An 18,992-nucleotide genomic window follows, 5' to 3' on the forward strand; every position below is an offset into this window, starting at 1 on the left:
AAGTAACAATATGATGGGGTAACTTTAAATTGTGGCCCTTCTTCTCCTCCAACGAGCATAATATATTATTATTATTATTATTATTCTTTTTCGGTGTAAAAGAATAAAGGATCCGTTATCCGAGGCTGATGGGACTATTCTAGTATAAAAATTGCATTGGAAAGCTACACTTGTTTCATGCCTAAATTTCATAGAAAAAGAGAAACAATGGATTGGATTGGCCCGAAATTGAATCTCGAATCGAGAAAGAGAAATCCCAGCTTCTGATTGGTAGCCCTCCTCTTCTTGCTCCTCTAGTTCCATGAATTTAGCCACAGTCGGCAGTCTCTCTCACGTGAAAGGACATATTTGCCGAGCTTACGGGGGTACTAAACGTTTGAGAGATCGTTTAAGGTGTTTATTTATTTTATAGAGAACATTTTCAATGAACAATCAAACCTTTTAAATTATTAAAAAAATAAAAAGAAAAAACTAGGGAAAATTATCCCATCATATGAATAAAACTACGTAAATACTAATTAGATAGCGATGCTCATTTCTTCTTTCCAAGGACATCGTTTTGCATGATTGTTTTTAACAATCCAATTCCTTTAATTTTTGTGTTTTATGTTTGAGTATCGAGTCGAACAACTTCTCCATTGGCCTTCGAAAAGAGTTGGAAACGATCATTTCGGAGAACAGACGAGACGAAATCTGGAAGAATTGTGGCATGCTGGTAACGCATAAAGGCTAAGGAGATCGAATCCGACAAGAGCACGAGTCAGCGACTAGACAGCGTGGCCGAAACACTGTTGGATCGATCACTTTAAAATTGCCAAGGAATCCAAAAGCAAAGATCCAATGACCCCGCCATGAAAATATTACTAGAAAACACAGAAAGCAACGTGCTTTTGAGCCCCTTCTATCTATATTTCCGAGAACTTATTTCGGCGCAGGACGGTGTCTTGTTTCCCACCTGCTATTGCTCGCCGTCTTCTTTTTTGCTTGTGAAGATTGTGTATAGGATAGACATCATTGGTGTCCCATAGCTACGGATTCTGCTCGATCTTTCATAGATGTCTAGTGTTGTTGATGGCTATCCACATTACATCCAAAACTAATAATATTAACAAAAGCTACACCCCCTCTCGAAAACATTTTTCACCTACAGCTATTTCTATGGTTCACTTAAATAATGTAATGTCATATTTGCCCTTCCAAAAAAAAAAAAACATCGGGTGTACTTTTGTTTTTTCACAACACTCATTGCTCATTAAAGTTTATCATAATTTTTAAACATAATAAAATGATGAATTTACCCTACATATCAAATTTTTAATACAAGCAACCAGTGGTCTTTTCACGTTTTCAAACATGGTAAAAAAACAAGTTTACTCTTAAAACCAAAAAAATTAAACCATGCATAAATGGGTCTTTTTATCATGTTTTTATTTTTTTGCTATTACTGTTTTCATGAAGGATAATGTGATCTTTTTATACAAGTTAAATATTATTTAAATGAAAAAAAAACTGAGAGTGAGTGTGGGAGGCACTCGAGCACTTCGAACAAAGCATATTGCGCCTCTCAACCATTAAAAATACCACTCTGCCATGTTATTAGAAGAGTAGTCATATCCTCTGTTAGTGCGGCAAGTATTGATAGTGGTGAAGTAGTTTGTCATTTGTGAGTCTTTCTTTTTCTTCCTTTTGTTTTCTATTTTCTCTTTCAAAAATTATAGTTTAACCTTTTTTATTGTTAGTATTTCAACTTTAGTTTTTATTCTTTTGATTTTAATTTTGTTGTTTGTAGCCCTTTTATATATGTTTTATTTATTATCAATTTCATATTTCAATCCTAACTTGTCATATATTATTATTTTTAATTTAATCCTTATTCTTTTGATATTTGTTTTTGCCTCTTGTTGAATTTAATTTTCTTTTCAATCTCTCCTTTAAATCAAAAGTTTGTTTGTATTTTTTTTTTTCAATTTTAATCTTTATTTTTTTTTATTTTTTTCTTATATTTTTTGTTAGATTTATTTTTCTTCGATCAAATATAAAATTTATTTTGTATTTTAATTGTAATCCTCATTCTTTTAATTGCTATTTAGTATTCTGAATCTTTTTGTATAATTAAAGTTTTTTTTTTAATTTCATCCCTCAATAATTGATTGTTTGAGAATTGAGTTTTATAATTTTTTTAAATAGGTTGTTTTCGGTCTAATAACCTAGGTTAGTAGTTTAAAAAGTTCTTACGGATTGACAATTTTTTTTAAAATAGGCTTTATTATTTTTATTCTTTTTTTTTTTGTATAATTATTCTGATCTCATGACTTAAGTTGCGGGTCTGGTAGGATAACCTGATTTGACCGGGCTCTGATTACCTGAGTTACAAGTTTATCATGTTAACTCAAGTTGACATGAATCAATTTTTTAGGTATTTTTTTTTATCCAATTTTCTCTTTTCATGGTTAATGAATTGAGAAATTAAGGTCATAGGTTATTGTTATCATTTATTTTTAGTTTGAGCCATTTTCCGTCATTGTTTTTTTCAATCACCTAATTAAAATAAAACAAACTTATTTCATCCACTCATATCTATAATTCGACTCACGATTTTTTTCAAAAGAATACATTTGCGGTGCTTGAATATAATTTTTTACGAGAGAAAAATGATCCACGGCGTAATGCTGGTCCTTAGCCAGTAAACACTGGAATCTCTTGTTTCCGTATCCTCTCATCCAATGTCTAAGGTCCACAAGGTTGAGTGACTAAAGTTTAAAATTTAGACAATCAATCACCCACTAGTGTAATTGTAAAGCTCCGACCACAACGATATTGTTTATGATAGGAAAGTAAAAGCAGCATATGCCCCTCCATGATTTGCAATAGATGGGCATAGAGATAGAAATAAAGGAGATTGTCGGTGAAGAAAGTCTCGAGCTCCAGAATTGCTTGGCATGATTCACTGGACCTCGGAGGGCCTCGATTTTACATCGCTGTGGATTCTGCAAGGGGGCGGAAATACTTCGAAGAAAAAACAGCACTAAAAATGAATAGAAGGGGGGAGGGGCTGTGGAGGAAAGCACACAGGAAAAACCCAAGAAAGAGACCAAGAACAAATCTTGTTGGAGATTAGGATTGATGCTTGATTAGATGGACGACCTCTTGTCTTTCTCGACTAGAGGACAGCTTAAATCACGGGGGATTGCGTCTTGGCCTTTTCAGATTCCGATTTGCATAAAATAATTGCTTCGTCGAATTTCTAATTATCATAGTGGCAATGGGTGATTATCTGTGAAGCAAAGATTCGTTGCACAGTGTAATGCTGCATTATAATGATGTTTTTGCTGTTCACAGCGTAAGCCATTACAGCACAAATTAGAGGCGAAACCATCCTTTTACAAGGTTATTTCGGTATTGTCAAATTGAACAGGGTTAATTCATTTTTTATTTTTTTTTACAGGATGAAAAAACTAAATAATTTTTAAAAAGCAAAAGAATTGCCTGACATCGGAAGACTGCTTTGTTTTTTTTCTTTCTTTTTTTAAAACAATAAAATAACTAAATCATTTCTAATAGCAAGAAGTCCTTAAATTTATTGTGGGGCTTTTTTTTTCATTATGTTTTTTTTTTTTTTGTGTGTGTTATTATCATATGAGCTAAGGATAATTTAATATTTTATTATATTTAAATATAATTAAAAAAATAGGTAATGGATGGTGTGTCCGCGGGGTTTGAACAGCACGGTTGGTGACACCCATTAACCAAACACTAGATTCTATGATGACATTGAAAAGTGTTCAGCTTCCTCTCCATGCCTGGACGGTGTGTGTGGCCAACATATCATCAATGACCTTTTCTCGTTTTTTTTTTCTTTCCTCTTTGATTTTTGTGTCAAACCCTCCAATTTGTTAGGTTAGCCCTCTAACTTGATTTTTCTTCAAAATTAATTTATGTTCTTTTTATTACTATTTATTTTACTTGAAACAATTTATAATATTAAATTGTTTTTTTAATTTTTTAATTTTCATTTTTTTTTTATCTATCAAACTTGGTTTGTATTCTTTTAATTATTATTTTTATGTTTCTTTATCCTTTTCTTAATCTATTTTATTTTTCAATTTAATCCTTCATATTTTTATATTGTTTAGTATGAATACTAGATTTGATTATTATTTTTGTGATTGCTAATTGCTTTTATTTTTTTATTTATTATATTTTTTATATATTTTTTTTTTCACTTTTGCCTTAAATTATTTTGTTTGCGAGCTCCATTCTTTTATTCGGTTTTTTTATACGATCTTATCTGCTCTCATAAGTTGACCATGTGTTTGGTACACTAACTAGAGTCAGTTTTTTTCAATCCATCTTTTGGTGTTTGCTTTGATAGTAATTAAACTTTGATTTTTTTTTTCTCTTTATAAAGTTGTCTCATTTTCATTTAATTTTTATCTTGTTAACAAATAAAATCGTTGAGATATTTTAAAAATATTTATAGGGTATTTTTTATAATATTGACATTCATTTTTTTTTTTATTAATCATTGTCTCTGACTTTTTATTTTACAATCATATTATTAAACTAAATAAACTTATTGAATCTGATTCCAAATTTTTCTTACTCTTTTCAAAACATTATCTTCACCTAAATATTTTTTTTTTATATTGGGAAAAACTTAATCTAACTCATGGAATAATATAGAACACCTATCTAGTCCTAGCTATACTTGCTTAGGGTTGGCTGCACAAGGGGTTAGCTTGAAATAGGATGGAATAGCCAATGCTTAATTTTCCCAAGCTGCCTCCAAATGATGAACATAAAATAACGTTTTCTAGACCATTGCATAGCGAAATGAGAAATGAAACTCGAAAACAATGTGAAGCACACAACAAGAAACAGTGACAACTGTTTCACGAATTCACGAGAGAACAAACACAAAAGATCATTCTTCCATGGAAGCCTGGAAGCCAGGATTCGTTCCATGACCCAACCGGGACAACTCCCCGACACAACCCCTAAGGTTCCCATTTCAAGACTGGCAATGACGGGGGGGAAGTTATTATGCCACATGAATCTTGATCCAATATATACCCCAGCGCAGTTCAGAAGGGGTGCCATGAAATTGAGTTATCTCTGAACCCTGGGCCGCCGATAACACCTCACCTCTACTTGTTAAGCATTTTGAAAATCAAATGAAAACCACATCTCATCAGTCACGGCGGTCTATTCCCCGCACTTCACATCAACGGAGAATGCATAGCTCCATTTATTGAAGGATACAAATGGCACATCATTTACAGTCGAGGTTCGAAGATGCCAACAAATAACGTTCATAATGTAATTGATGAAGAAACCTGAAGGAACATGGAGGAAAATAATGTTGGAACCCTTCCAGTTAAGAAATGATTGGCAAAGTTAGCGTAAGAGTGTAATATGCATCTGGCTCCCCAGCTGAATGCCATTTTCGACTCATGCTTCCTGTGAAGCCGATAGAAATGGCCAAACAACCATACACCAACCAATGGCAGCGCAACAGGTTATCTCTTACAGTTGCAAAAGCACAACTCATTCACAACAGCAGCATTGCCTGTCTCTATCATACACCCATCACATGAATCATATAGCTTTGAGATCCTATTGTTGATTCAACATTGTAACATTCTATCGAGGAGAATCTGGAACATTGCATCTATTTTCTATATTTCTTCTTCCATTACAAATTCTAAGAAAAGCCTCCAGAATTTTATTACAATATGCAGACACAAACGAGTATTGCCACATGAACTAATTAGATATTTCAACCCCTTAAATAATTTGATATCAGAAGTACGGATCAACAAAATCATATTGAAAATGAATTTCTTAGGTACATGAATCAGAAAAACATCATGGTACATGCTGCTTTATGGCATTAGTTTCTCCCATGGAAGAAAAGAGTGGGCCTGAATAACCACAAGAAGAGCAGAGGTTGAAGCTAAAATGGAGCCAAAATTCTACCCTAAACATGTCTTGTATTATTGGGAATGAAAGTGATCCCTTCTTCATGTATTTGCGGATAGCAACAAATATTCCTTGAAAGGCAAACCTCAAATTTTGAAGTTTACGAAACAATACCTCAAGAAATGGCTCATTTTGCCTTATGTTCTTTATCTGGTAGGACGTTGTTTGGAAGAATAAGTTCAGGGGGAAGTTCACGCACAACACCTAGCATAGAGTCATACTCCTCATCCTTCTTCGCAAACTTTTTGCGAAGAACCTTCTCAAACTCAATCTCATCAAAAGGCTTTGCATTCTCAGCTGCATGAACCTGTGCAAGGTTTGAGTAGTTGGTGGCTGACTGGGCAATAAAGGCTATCTCTTCATCAGTCAACTTCCTCAAAAACTTTGCAGGATTGCCTCCCCACACCTGCATACATTGCAAACAACTGAAGCTGGTATTTCTGTTTACTTTCAGCATATCTTATAAGGATTCACATATGCAGTATGAACAAACACATTCTCCACGTACTTATCTGTTTAACATCAAACTGTATTATAATGTTTGATACTTTTGGGTTTAGAAGTGTTTGGAAGTTCATTCTTCTCATTTACATCTCTGATTGTTAAATGTTTAAAGTGTGTAGTAAGACCTACAGTCAGTCTCTACAAATAGATGTCAATATCCTTGATGCATCTGATTCGAGACAAGTCTGAAGCATATGATGAACAGCTAAAAATTTATAAATTCAGAAAAAAAGCACCTTCAAATTCTTAGAGAGAGAGAGAGAGAGAGAGAGAGAGTTAGCTGACATACCTCTCCAGTAGGGATCCTTGTATTCTGTCTCACAAGAGCTCCAGCAGCAACCATAGCATGTTTCTCAACAACAACACCATCAAGAAGTGTTGCACCCATACCGACAAAAGCCTCATCCTCAACAGTACATCCATGTACAACTGCACTGTGACCTGCCCAGTTCAAATTTAAATTCATTAAGCAAATTTTGAAAGCATCACACATGACCACCTAATTGCTCCTAGCTAAACATATGACCTCCATAATAATGCTCACCTACAGTAACATTGTCCCCAATGATAGTTGGTAGCACCTTCCCACTTAGATTAGATTTTGCCACATGCACAAGGGAGTTGTCTTGTATATTAGTTCCAGATCCAACACTGATGCTGTTGACATCACCTATCCATCAAAATAAGTTCATGGTCATTGCAAAAGCCAAAAACAACAAGGACAACTCTTAGTAGAATTTTAATTCTTAGGCCCAAAAATTACATCCACTTGAGCATATTTGAAGGGGAAATTCTAGATTAAATGCATCAAATATAAGTTGTATAAAATCTTACCTCTCAACACACATCCATACCAAATGGACGATCCTTTTCCAACTTGAACATCCCCAATTACAGAGGCGCTGGGAGCCACAAATGCATCCTTATCAACTACCGGAGCCTTGTCAAATATGTTCATTAGAGTTCGATGCCTGGACACTAAAACACAAGAAATGATTAATGTGGTAGGTAGAATCTTAGACTCGATTCACATACAAAACGATGAACAGTATGTTGATTTTGAGACTATGAGATCATTTAGAGACTTAGAACTAATAAAATAAGTGAATTGATGCACATTTTGTTTATAAATGATCATTTTTCATTTGATATGTAGTATATTATTTATCTTTCATAATGCCATTTTCATTTGTTACTGAATCTCACGGTTCTGATCCCAAAAATGGGCTTTACAATTCATGATTCAGATCTTGATTTGACAACCATCCGCCATAGCTAACTATAAGCTAGACCAGCATAACCCAAATTATATTCCTTGATGTTAATAATAAGAATCATATTGAAAGGAGATAAAAGAAAAATAAACAAAAAACACTAAACTACTTGTTTAGTTGATGCACAAATAAGGAACAAATGACTCGATTCAAAGGCAGATGAAAAGAAGAGATTGGACTATGAAACATGTAGTTAGCGGGCATCAAGGCAGATGATACCGAGCAAGAGAATTAAAATGCTTAAACCAGTCTTGAATGTGTGGTGTATTCGTGTCACTTCTCTGACAGGATGGAGTTCATGAGAGTGTCCCATGTGCATCACAGAGCTATCTTCCAAAGCATTCCATAACCATTATGGAATTTAACAAAATGATCCAATTCATAGCAAACTCATGTTCATTATTCCCTGGGTATACTATACAATAAAAGTTTCCATGATAGTTTGAGCACATGCAACATAAAACCATAAGCACTCGTGAGGAGGAGTTATTTTGTCCAAGCAATAAGAGCAAAAGTAAGAAAGTGGATGGAAAATCACAGTAATTGCAAAACTAATATTTTTTCAGTAATAACAGAACAAAAGGGAGGCAAGTATTCGAGATGAAATTCACTTTATAAAGAAAACTTTCAAAACCCTATCGGTTAAAACCAATTGCTCCCGTATCTCATTAGAGTGGCATCTCTAACAATAACAATCACAACCTCAAATTATACGGCTACATTCCGAGAAACTAAACTATCTTCATCACTAATAAGCCAGCCCAATCTAAAAAACCATGCTACAGGGACGACAGAAGGTTATTATTATCTAAAATTTCATTGTCAAATCTATGAAATGTTCACATTCACAAAGATTAAGCGAATAAATAAAACATTTTTCCAAAAACACCAAATTAGCAAACTAGCTCCGCAAATTATATAATGATCTACGCTGATTCGAAAACAGAAAACACGCAAATAAATTCGTAGTAAAAATGCGAGCTGCGGCAATTAATTATATGATCTAATTAGATAAAATGAAGCTATAAAGAGATTTAATTAGGATCTAGGGTTTACAAAAATGCTAAACTTGCTTACGTTGTTCTTGGAAGTAGTAGTTGCCTTGAAGGCGGCCTCCGAGACGATCAAGAGCTTGGCCGGTCTCGCGAATCCAGAATCCGACGGTGTATATGGCTCGGCCTAGGGTCCCCATCTCCTACTCCTTGTTTGATCAAGTGGTTATTGTTCGTTGGTTTCACTGCGGTAGGAAAGAGAAATTTAGCTCGGTGTGGTCTGTGGGGTTTTTAAGAAAAATGATACTGTGAGGGTAGAGTGGGATGTAGCCGAGACTTTGGAGGGTAAATTTGGGTTTTGATCCATTATTAAATTACAAAATGGTCCCTGACACTCAGCTGCTCTCCAAGGATCACAATTTATATCAATTACGTGCTTATTGAATTTCACTTGCCGGGCTTTATATCATAGCTATCAAGCAAGGCCCAATCGCTTAACGGAAACCTCCTGTCAATTTTATTTATTTCATTAATAGTGTGCAGGGAAAAAGAGCTGAACCGAGTAATAAAAACAAATCGAAGAAAATGAAAAAAATAATAATTAAAAAGGCCAAATAGAGAGAAAAACATAAAAAATCAATAAAATCTTCGGGCCGGTTCTTTGCCACACTTTCATTTGTATACAGGCAGAGGCGGTTCAGTGAACAAAGGAAGGAGACTGGGATTGAAAAGTGAACTGCTCCTACAAAAAGAAAAGAGTGGGATCGGGATCGGGATCGGGCTTTAACGCGAGCCGAAATCGCCTGTCCAAGCAGTCACTTGGCTGGCCACGTTCAGTCCCAAGGAGACCCTGGCTCGGTCCATAAATAGTTCCTAATAAAACGACATAAGAAGGGCGCGTTCTGATGGGTTGATTAGGCGCGCGCCTGCAACTGGCACGCGAAATGTCCATCGTTCAGAATCTTCAGATGCTAAACGCATTTTAAACTTTAAAAAAAATCCAGAGAAAAAGAAGGTAACAAAATCGGCGATCGCTTCATCAACGATAGATCACCGTCTCACCGTTCACTTTCCCTAATTGGATCCTCTCCTCTTTCAAAATCCAAACTCTCTCGAGGTTAGCTTTCATGATCTCTCTTTATGTATGCTATTATTATATTTATGATTCACTCGATCAATTTAAGCAAAAAGAGGAACAGTTTTTTAACGATTCTTGATTTCATTTGTTTAATTTCTGTTTGGTTTCCGAGAAATCAAAAGGCAAAAGAAAATGCTTAGCTAATTCTATATTATTCAACGGGTCTTAATTTTTTTTTTTTTGCCTAGTATTTGATTTATTCTTCGCGTTTATAGTTATCATTTACGCATGTGATTAAAAAAATAAGAAGAAATTTAACGATTCTCGATCCCCTCTCTGTTTTTTTTTTTTGTTATTAAAGTTGTGTTGTTTTGAAGAAAATAACTGAAATGATTATTGCAATTATTCATGAGCTAGCTTGAGCCCTAATTAATTCAAGTTTTGTAGAAGATTATTGATTGCGTTTTGGATCTGCTGGAGAAATTAGAATATAGTAATTGATGGAAGGAAATGGTGGTGATGCTGCCAATGTGGTGGGACCTGTTGCGAAGTGGAGAAATGATTTCTCTCGGGCATTCCAGTACTATCTCGACCGATCCACTCCTCATCCGATGCAGAGGTGGCTTGGAACTCTTGCGGTTGCAGCAATTTATGTGTTGCGTGTTTTCTATGCTCAAGGGTTTTACATTGTGTCTTATGGTCTTGGGATTTATATCTTGAACTTGTTGATTGGGTTTCTGTCACCCAAGGTTGATCCTGAACTTGAAGTTTTGGATGGGGCTTCTTTGCCAACTAAAGGATCGGATGAGTTCAAGCCCTTTATCCGCCGCCTTCCTGAGTTTAAGTTCTGGTAATCAAGATTTTCTTTAGCAGTATAGTAGATGGTTTCGTTTGTTTTGGTATATTAGCTAGTGTTTGGGTGTAATGCCTGAGTAGGTTATGCAATTGATTTTCCAGCATGTTCTTTGTACTCCAGCATGTTTTTGGTGTTCGTGCTAGTATTAGTTTCCATTAATATTTTTCTGTCGGGCTTTATTTATCCTTACAAGCAGGTGTCATTTTTTTGTCCTGCATGGGTTTTGCTTATGATTGCTTTGTCCATTTTAATCTTGAAGCATAGGATATCAGAAATACTCTTTTGATTAAAGAGTAAAAATCTAAAAGTCAAGTATGGAGTGCTGCTTTCATCTGCTGGTGTGGTAGGAAATTTGGTTGGAGAACACTCAGTGTTACATAGAGATTTAGCACTTTGCATTTTGTTGACCTATACATGCCAGTTATAATATCTGTGGAATATTATTAATGTTTCATGGCGTTGGTGTCATTAATGCCGCATGATTTCTACACTTGGAATATGTATTCTGTATCAGATAATAAATTCAAAAGGGTATTAACACGTGGCATGGATGTGGACAATCCATATAACCTCTGGTGGATTGAAACCAGTTTGTTGCCACAAAACACACATTACCATAATTTGTTTGATTATTGCCATCTTTGTTTGCTAGCTGTTGTTGGCTTAAATTATACTTCTGTAAGAGCCGATATTAGAAGTGTACTCTTTTTCTTTTTTATTATTTTTGTTTGGGGGGGGGGGGGGGGAGGTCTTGCAACAAGTTATATCTTTGGCTTTTCAACATCACACTGGCTAAGGAATTAGAAACTATTGCTAAGAGGCTTGAAAAAAGTTTATAAAAAATCCTATTGGCATGGGACCAGCTGCATATGCAAGTTGACGAGGAAAGATTACAAAGAGCTTTAACAACAGACATCATAGGTTAATTAGTCAACAAGAAGACAATATTGTTGGTAAGCTTTAGTGGCCCTAGATCTTGCAAGTCAGGAAGAAGATACACTTTGTCTCAGTCTGATCAACATCATTTATTCTGAGAGAGCCCCATTCTAAGATGTTACTGAATGAACAGAATCCATCTCACACTTTGCACTCTGACCATATCTTATTTTCTACGAATTCCAGACCCCAAAAATGACTTTTTTTTTTGTTCTGCTTTCAGGTACGCCATCACCAAGGCTTTTTGTGTGGCCTTCCTAATGACCTTCTTTTCTATATTTGATGTCCCTGTTTTCTGGCCCATATTACTCTGCTATTGGATTGTTCTGTTTGTCCTCACAATGAAGCGCCAAATCATGCACATGATGAAGTACAAATATGTTCCATTCAGCCTAGGAAAGCAGGTAAGAGCTTTGGAGAGTTTTCTTGTAACCCCTCTCCTCTCCCTTTTGCCACCATCTTCTATGTTCTCTTTCTGTCGTGGTAATTGATGGCTGGTTTTCTCTCTTTTTTTTTGTTTGAATACACAAATGGAGTTAAAATGCACATTGGATGTTTCCTTTTCTTTTTCCAGTTCAAATGCGGTAACTCCTTTCCTTTTGTTTTTTCGCAGAGGTATGGCAAGAAGAAGTCTGATACAAGCAGCAGTGGCTTGATGAGGGACTAAGCTATGACATGTCCTGAAGCCTTCCAGATATCTTGCTTTTAATTTTTTGAAGGTTTTCCTGTCTACGTCAAGTACCACATGCGAAACTCAATAGGATTTGAAAATTTCATTTTTTTTTATAGTTTTAGTTGTAGCAGTGGCTAGCATGACTTTACAATCACACATTTTCTGCGTTAGCTGGAGATATTCCTTTATACATTAGTTCTAGTATTCTATTTTTTTCGTCTAGTGAATTAATCGTGCTTGATGGTGAGCCGCCCTACTTTGTTTAGTATTTGAAGGTGCCTGAGCTGTCAATGTGTGTGAATTGATGTTTGAGCTGTACATTGATTGAGAAAATCCCACTTGTATGATTTTGAACCAATGGCGAGACCTGGTTGGATTCTGTATTCATCTCACTGACTGCAGTTTATATGTATGAATCAAAATTCGTTTTCAACTTCAACGCAAATTGTAAAATTTCCAGATTACAATTTCCCACCTTCTTCCTCGCCTGTTCCTTTCACATCCGCTGGCCATTTCGTTTCCTTGGATGTTGTGTGTTCTAAAATGATATTCCATATATTTTTTTTTAATTTTGTAGTTCCAGAAATCGATGAATTGTACGGTGTGTTCTTTGCTGTCCCGTGCAGTGACTTGTGTGAAAGGATTGTATCTGGATTCAATGTTTCGAGTTTCAACTGTGTTTGAATCATGATCATCTTGATTTAATATGTGGTTAATAGTATATAATCACCATTTGTTCGAAATGATCTAAAATGGTCTTACGTTAAGGTTTTATCAATCCCATAAAAAGCTAACCCAAAGCACAAAAAGGATCAAACTGGGTCAAGGCTTGTTCAGACTGGAATCCATGTAAGCCCAATGCGAAGCCGAAATGGTCCACCAATCTGTCTCTTGTGGTTCATCTTCTGATCTACATTCATGGATTCATCCTCTTGGAGCTCGGATTCCTTGCAGTCTCTCTCTTGTTGACAGCCAGAAGTTTGCTTCAAGTTTCCTCGGCGAATCACCAATTCTGACCTCTTGCTGCCCGGAAAACGAGTGTGAGCAACACTTAATCACAAGGGAGAAATTAGCTAGTGTAGCCATGAATCAACAAGGAGCCAAAGCCGACATGGTCTGTTTGAATAATTGAAGCCATAATCATATTCTCATGTATCACCTGGCTGCTCCATCGCTAGACGGCTAGAAGGAGTGGGGGTGAAGTACAAAATACCACAAAAGCAGGCTTGGCACGTATGTAGTGGCTAGGGCCATGGCAATAATGCCAGATGGAAATGTTTAATCATGCACCAACTTGCATATCAAATCTCCAACAACTGAATAGCAAACGTCTCGAATATGTTATTTTGATACTAATTGACTTTAAAATTGAAAGACAAATGCATAGCAAATTGGAGCAGTACTTTGCCGAATTTTATATTTGACAACGTTTCTCGGACATGGCCAGCTAATTTTAGGCATAGAAACTCTCCCTCTATATCTGCAATAGAACTCTCAAATAATATCGGACTGCACCACTTTTCCCCTACAAATGACTGGGAGAATTTTTCTAGTGATTTTCTTCTTCTGGGCTCTCCTCGCAATTGTCACCCCTACACTTGTTCTCTTATCGGAATCTTCAAAACCTTACTTGGATCTAAATGGTAAGGATTTCTTAACATTTTTATGTTAGGTGAGTTGTTGAGCCTCATTTCTTGAATCTGTAGAACTAATAGTGAGCTGCATGTTTTTTCTTAAGATGTTGCAGTTGAGAAAAAGGGTGGAGTGCTGAAGCCTAGGAGAATGATGGGGTACTTGGAGAAACAACCGAGAATAGAAGAAATAGCTCTGGCATCAATACTGCAGGCACCGACACCAGCTCCAGAACCAGAACCAGTTTATGGAATTAGAGAGGCTATTCTGACAAGGTTTCTTAAGAAGAGATGAGGCTGGTGATCATCAAACTTGCTCTCATGGCTATGTAGGTTTGATTTCAGATTCTTTGGTTATTTAAACAAACTCTTTGAAGGCTCTAATCTTGTTCGAATGTCATAAAAAAATAGTGTAACAGTTGAAGACAGAACTTGTAGATGTACATACCTGTGCTATAGAAACAATTGCGTCAGAAATTTTCTTGTGCTGTGAATCAAGTTTTTGTAAAGGGCAAAGAAAACGAGTGGAAATTATGTTGATCCTGATTTTTTTTTCACTCGGCCATTCATTGGCGACAGCTTTCTTCAGAGCAGAAGAAAAGCTGTCTCTTAAAAATTTGGTTCTAAGGAAGAGGATAAGAATAACTATTGTTTAAGTTTTAAATTTTCAAGAAATTGTCAAATGCCAGGTGCTAGGGAGCCATTTGTGGATGATCAGTCGAGCAATATTCTGATATCTGAGGATAAAGAATCTTCCTTTCACTTTATTTTTTTCATAAGCAACCTGGCATATTAATTATGCCCAGTCAACAGCACATGACAAACCAATCCCACAATGTTGAGGATCCTTCCTTACTTTGTTAGGTGGATATCAGAATTGTTTGGAACTGTTGTTGGATGGTGAATTAAGAAACAAAGGCACATCAAACAGTGAAATGGTTAGAAACACCCAACCTAGAGTTTAGAGCCCTATCGATCGTTCCTCTACATGGCCTTAGTTCTGCCTGTCCCTTCATCATTTGGCTCTAGGCTGCAATGGGATTTTTTTTTTTATTGTGATGACCGCAATGGAATTAAGTCTCACAAGTAGTGATTATGATAATAAGCTAACCCGTTTGGATTGTGATGGGGATCAACCTTTTTTCTTTCCTTAATTGACAAGTTTTCTTGCTACCTATCCAGTGTATTGCTGGTTTAAGTTAAATCATATGTAGTTTTCTATGCCAGCCTAATGAGTGTCATCAGTGAGATCATAAAAATTAAGCAAAAGAGATGCAGCCCATGATCCTAGCACGACGTTGACGTCTCAGTTAAGCAGCTTGCTCGGTTCCATTGCATCCGGTTTTTAGAGTCAAGCAATATGAGCTTGCATACTTGTTCTTGCTGGCATTGGCTGGTTATGGAAGTTCTTCCTGAAATTGGAAATCCAGAATGGTTTTCTTTGGTAATCTCTTGGCAATCAACACTCAACAGAGCTATTTCTTTACTGTTCATCCTCCTAAACTGAAACGGGAATTCAGCATTCCGAAGGCTGCTATTCGACCATCACAGCTTTAACACCAAAATACTGTTTCCCTTTATTTGTGTCATTTTCTATTCATTGGTTGGCTTTGCTTTGCTATCAGCTTCCTGATTTTAGTTTTTGGAATAAGATTCTCTCATTTATCGTAAATTACAAAAAAATGCAAGCATCAGGCTTGATTCATTGGGGGACAATGCCACAAGCTAGAAAAACAAATGCAAAAGCTTTAAACATATTCATCATAAATCAATTAATTAATCTCACCCAGAACATCTCTTCCAGCTATAGATACAAACCATGGCAATTAACTAGAGCAGAACATCATTTCACAAGGTTTACAAGGAAAGAGACCTCCTTGACTTGGACAAGCACTCTTCTATAAGAAACACCCAAATTTCCAACTATTCGGCTGTTTATTTCATTAATAACTGGAGAGCAGGAGATGCCAGTGCCTCAGACAAACTGATCAAGGTACTCTTCCACAGTGGTATATTTGACATCTGGATATAGCTCAGAGGCCTCAAGCCCCCATGATGGGTCAATCTCAAAGTTGGTCATGTCACCATTAACGAGGGCTGAGTGGTTGATTGACAGAACAATATTAATCGGAATCGGAGACCCTGCAAGAATGAAAGAAAAATCAGATAAAAGATGCCAAAAACATGATTTCTTCACTTCGTTTAATAATTTGCACTTGCTCCTATGATCAGTGCACGTCAAGAATCTGATAGAAAGAAATAGTGCTGGCATTGACATTCTGTTTTATGGATGAGGGTTTCACCGACCTTGGATGTCCTTCAGAAGTTTCTCTTCAGGAACAAAGGTTTTTTCGAGGGTTTTGCCAATCTTTTTCTCCCATAGAGCAGTCAGCTCATTGAATGAGTAGGTGTTTTTAGGAGGCTTGATTAGGACAGTCTTTTTCAAGGTTCTTGCATCGTCCACAGCTTTGATGGTGTAGGTTCCAATGTCATCTTCCTTATTGAAAACCACTGTTGAGCAAAATAAATGTCAAAACTATTAGGCTAATTCATTTTCCAACTCATATTTCATAGAGAGAGTTAATAACATCATATTATTTATTACCCTTGGCATTGCCATCTCCGAAGATGGTGATCTTGTCTCTCGGAGGAGCAGTAAGTCCAAACTGTGCCATTGTGGGGAGATAATATGCAGCAAAGAAGTTGGAAGGCACATAAGTGTAGGGAATCCCTGCAGCCTCGATGGCACGTCGAATCTGAGCCTTCATTGCAAATGCAGTTTTTGCAGGCTCGACAGCATTGACATGATCCACATCCATTCCAAATTCAGAAGGGAAGAATCTCTGAACAAAACACACAAAAAAGATTCAATTATTTTTATTAAAATTCCATGTCTCCTTGATGATTCTCTTAGACAAATTGAGAAAAACAGCAAGATAAATAAAATAATCACCAGCGTGGGTATATACAAGTTGATATTGTTAGACTGCAGCAGACCACCATAACACTTGCAGACAACTTGTCACTGAAGTTGAACTTGTTTTTAGTTAAAATTTATTTTTTTGTTTTTAATTAATTTTTTTTTAATATTTTTCAATCATTTTAATATGCTAATATTAAAAATAAAAAAATATTATTTTAATATATTTTTAAATAAAAAAAAAACAAAAACTTTATCACGTTCTCAATCACCTCATTAATTTAGAAACGGTTTGGAAATGCGGTTGAAATTGTATTTTTAAAAAATTATTATTTTTTTACTAAAATTTAATATGATTTGTAAGTTTTAGATTGTTTTGATGTGTTGATGTCACAAATAATTTTTAAAAAATAAAAAAAATTATTAACATACATTTAAGCACAAAAAATTATTTAAAAAATAATTACTGCTAGATTATCAAATACACTCTCTCTAAAAGTGCCAAACTCTTCAAATAATTTTATATAATTTTCCGAACGCATCTTGTACCTTTTTGCTTATTCATTAAGAGGAAATGATAAGATTTCACAAAGAGAAATGCCATACTCTGTAACAAATCTCCTTTTCCAGGTTCCATTTAATATTAATTAGAAGTTTTGATTCTGACAAGTATAACAGTGAGATTAAGCACGATCTTGGGCAAACCTCAAAAATATCCCCCAGCTATATATATACTCTCAATTTTACCCCCAAACAAATTTTTATATCAATTTTGTCCCCATTCAGAATTTATTTAGTTTTTTTCAGATTTGATCATGAATTCATAAGAAATGGTTTTTTTTTTTTTTTTTATGGAAATTTACTTTTTATGTTAAGGAATTATAATAGAGTACCCCATTGAAAAATCTAAATTGTTTGGGCATAGAATTCATACAGGAGATTGTTTGGGGGCCAGATTGATACTAATCTAATGTCGGGGGCACTTTTAAGGTTTGCCCTTTTTTCCTTTATAAACAGGCACGGAAGAACAGAGTGAGCTCAATTGATTTACCATTAACGCAAAGATCTCAATGTCGCAGTCCTGAATGTTAGATTCAATGGGATAACTTGATCAGAAACAGAAAAAGATTTATGATCATGGACCAACCTTGACATTGCCAGCTTCTTTAATGGCGGCAATAATCTTGGTTTGATCTGCTATTTGCATGCTCCCAATCGCTGATATCACCACATCCACCTGCTTGATTGCCTTCACCAAATTGTCATGGCCGTCGATATCTCCCTGCAAATTCCCCACAATATTACACAATCAATACATTTTGTTTCTTGAAAAGACAAGGAAACAAAATCATCAAAACATGGCAGAGGAGGTTTAAGCAGCTACATGGATCAAAGTGACGCCTAAGTTCTTGAATTTCTCGACAAGTTCTCGTTTGACAGGATCAGAGACTGTACTCTCTCTAACCAAGGCGAAAGTGGGGTGACCGGCCTTGGCGCTTGCCTCCACGATGAATTTTCCTATGTAACCAGTACCTCCAATGATCAAGATCTTGCTTTTATCAGCCATTGTAGAGAAATTTTCTTGATGAAAGAAACCAAGGAAAGTTTAACGAGGATAAGAGAGAGACGTTGTGTTGGAGAAACGATGCGGGCACAATTTATGGAGACAACTGATGTAATTTGCTAAGATAATAATGGGATAATGGTAATTTCAAATTAACTAATTATTTTCTTTTGCTAATTAACTCCGTGTATCTCACATTATGTTTGGTAGGTGTGAGGAAATAGAAATAGCCGGTATAAAAAAGCAAAAAATATGCTTAGTTAAAAGAAAATAGAGAATAGAATATAGAGGTAAGATATAATACATAATTTTATATTATTGTTTAATATATTTTTTTAAGTGAGAAGGTCATATGAGTTTGAAAGTTGCCTATATATCTAACAATTTTGTGATTAATTTTATTAAAAATAATGATAATGAGATTTAATTTTGTAATTGCTTGTTTGATAAAATTTTGATATCATATTAAATAATTATCTCAATAAAAAATATAAGTTATTAAATAAGATTTTAATATATAATTTATATTATTCTATGATAACCTATCTTTTTTATCTTTATTAGTTTCTTCTTTTTCTTTGT

At 35.4% G+C, this 18,992-nt stretch overlaps 3 protein-coding genes across 5 annotated transcripts; 1 reads left to right on the top strand and 2 right to left on the bottom strand.

Annotated features, from left to right (window-relative positions):
• Window positions 1-5,809: 5,809 nt before the first annotated feature.
• LOC118052806 (gamma carbonic anhydrase 1, mitochondrial) lies at window positions 5,810-9,066 on the bottom strand. 2 transcript variants are annotated; one of them, XM_035063875.2, is made up of 6 exons: window positions 8,838-9,066; window positions 7,321-7,464; window positions 7,031-7,156; window positions 6,776-6,927; window positions 6,097-6,388; window positions 5,810-5,924 (listed from the first exon to the last, which is right to left on the bottom strand). In XM_035063875.2, the coding sequence occupies exons 1-5, from the start codon at window positions 8,950-8,952 to the stop codon at window positions 6,110-6,112; spliced, it is 816 nt and encodes a 271-aa protein (XP_034919766.1). In that variant the 5' UTR covers window positions 8,953-9,066; the 3' UTR covers window positions 5,810-5,924; window positions 6,097-6,109. The 2 variants fall into 2 exon arrangements, with proteins under 2 accessions (XP_034919766.1, XP_034919764.1); XM_035063873.2 differs by having other exon boundaries at window positions 5,810-6,388; window positions 8,838-9,065.
• Window positions 9,067-9,408: 342 nt separating this feature from the next.
• LOC118052807 (protein RER1B) lies at window positions 9,409-12,542 on the top strand. Of its 2 annotated transcripts, none has more exons than XM_035063876.2 (4): window positions 9,409-9,869; window positions 10,278-10,680; window positions 11,846-12,026; window positions 12,236-12,542. In XM_035063876.2, the coding sequence occupies exons 2-4, from the start codon at window positions 10,331-10,333 to the stop codon at window positions 12,287-12,289; spliced, it is 585 nt and encodes a 194-aa protein (XP_034919767.1). In that variant the 5' UTR covers window positions 9,409-9,869; window positions 10,278-10,330; the 3' UTR covers window positions 12,290-12,542. The 2 variants fall into 2 exon arrangements, with proteins under 2 accessions (XP_034919767.1, XP_034919768.1); XM_035063877.2 differs by having other exon boundaries at window positions 10,281-10,680.
• A 3,122-nt stretch (window positions 12,543-15,664) lies between these two features.
• LOC118052805 (phenylcoumaran benzylic ether reductase Betv6) lies at window positions 15,665-18,486 on the bottom strand. Its single transcript, XM_035063872.2, has 5 exons — window positions 18,231-18,486; window positions 17,994-18,128; window positions 16,532-16,769; window positions 16,234-16,437; window positions 15,665-16,068 (listed from the first exon to the last, which is right to left on the bottom strand). The coding sequence occupies exons 1-5, from the start codon at window positions 18,411-18,413 to the stop codon at window positions 15,902-15,904; spliced, it is 927 nt and encodes a 308-aa protein (XP_034919763.1). The 5' UTR covers window positions 18,414-18,486; the 3' UTR covers window positions 15,665-15,901.
• Between the last annotated feature and the right edge of the window lie 506 nt (window positions 18,487-18,992).

Source organism: Populus alba, chromosome 2, assembly GCF_005239225.2.
Source record: "Populus alba chromosome 2, ASM523922v2, whole genome shotgun sequence".
In the NCBI taxonomy this organism is placed as follows: Eukaryota; Viridiplantae; Streptophyta; class Magnoliopsida; order Malpighiales; family Salicaceae; genus Populus; species Populus alba.

Excerpts from the sequence above, each read along its gene's own strand:
- LOC118052806 (XM_035063875.2), bottom strand. The coding sequence starts at position 8,952 with ATGGGGACCCTAGGCCGAGCCATATACACCGTCGGATTCTGGATTCGC. Across the intron at positions 6,928-7,030 it reads TGGGGACAATGTTACTGTAG|GTCACAGTGCAGTTGTACAT; the intron begins GTGAGCATTATT and ends TGAACTGGGCAG. Across the intron at positions 6,389-6,775 it reads CAAGGATCCCTACTGGAGAG|GTGTGGGGAGGCAATCCTGC; the intron begins GTATGTCAGCTA and ends CAATGTATGCAG.
- LOC118052807 (XM_035063876.2), top strand. The coding sequence starts at position 10,331 with ATGGAAGGAAATGGTGGTGATGCTGCCAATGTGGTGGGACCTGTTGCG. Across the intron at positions 10,681-11,845 it reads CTTCCTGAGTTTAAGTTCTG|GTACGCCATCACCAAGGCTT; the intron begins GTAATCAAGATT and ends TTCTGCTTTCAG. Across the intron at positions 12,027-12,235 it reads CATTCAGCCTAGGAAAGCAG|AGGTATGGCAAGAAGAAGTC; the intron begins GTAAGAGCTTTG and ends GTTTTTTCGCAG.
- LOC118052805 (XM_035063872.2), bottom strand. The coding sequence starts at position 18,413 with ATGGCTGATAAAAGCAAGATCTTGATCATTGGAGGTACTGGTTACATA. Across the intron at positions 18,129-18,230 it reads TAGGCGTCACTTTGATCCAT|GGAGATATCGACGGCCATGA; the intron begins GTAGCTGCTTAA and ends GGGAATTTGCAG. Across the intron at positions 16,069-16,233 it reads ACTTCTGAAGGACATCCAAG|GGTCTCCGATTCCGATTAAT; the intron begins GTCGGTGAAACC and ends TCATTCTTGCAG.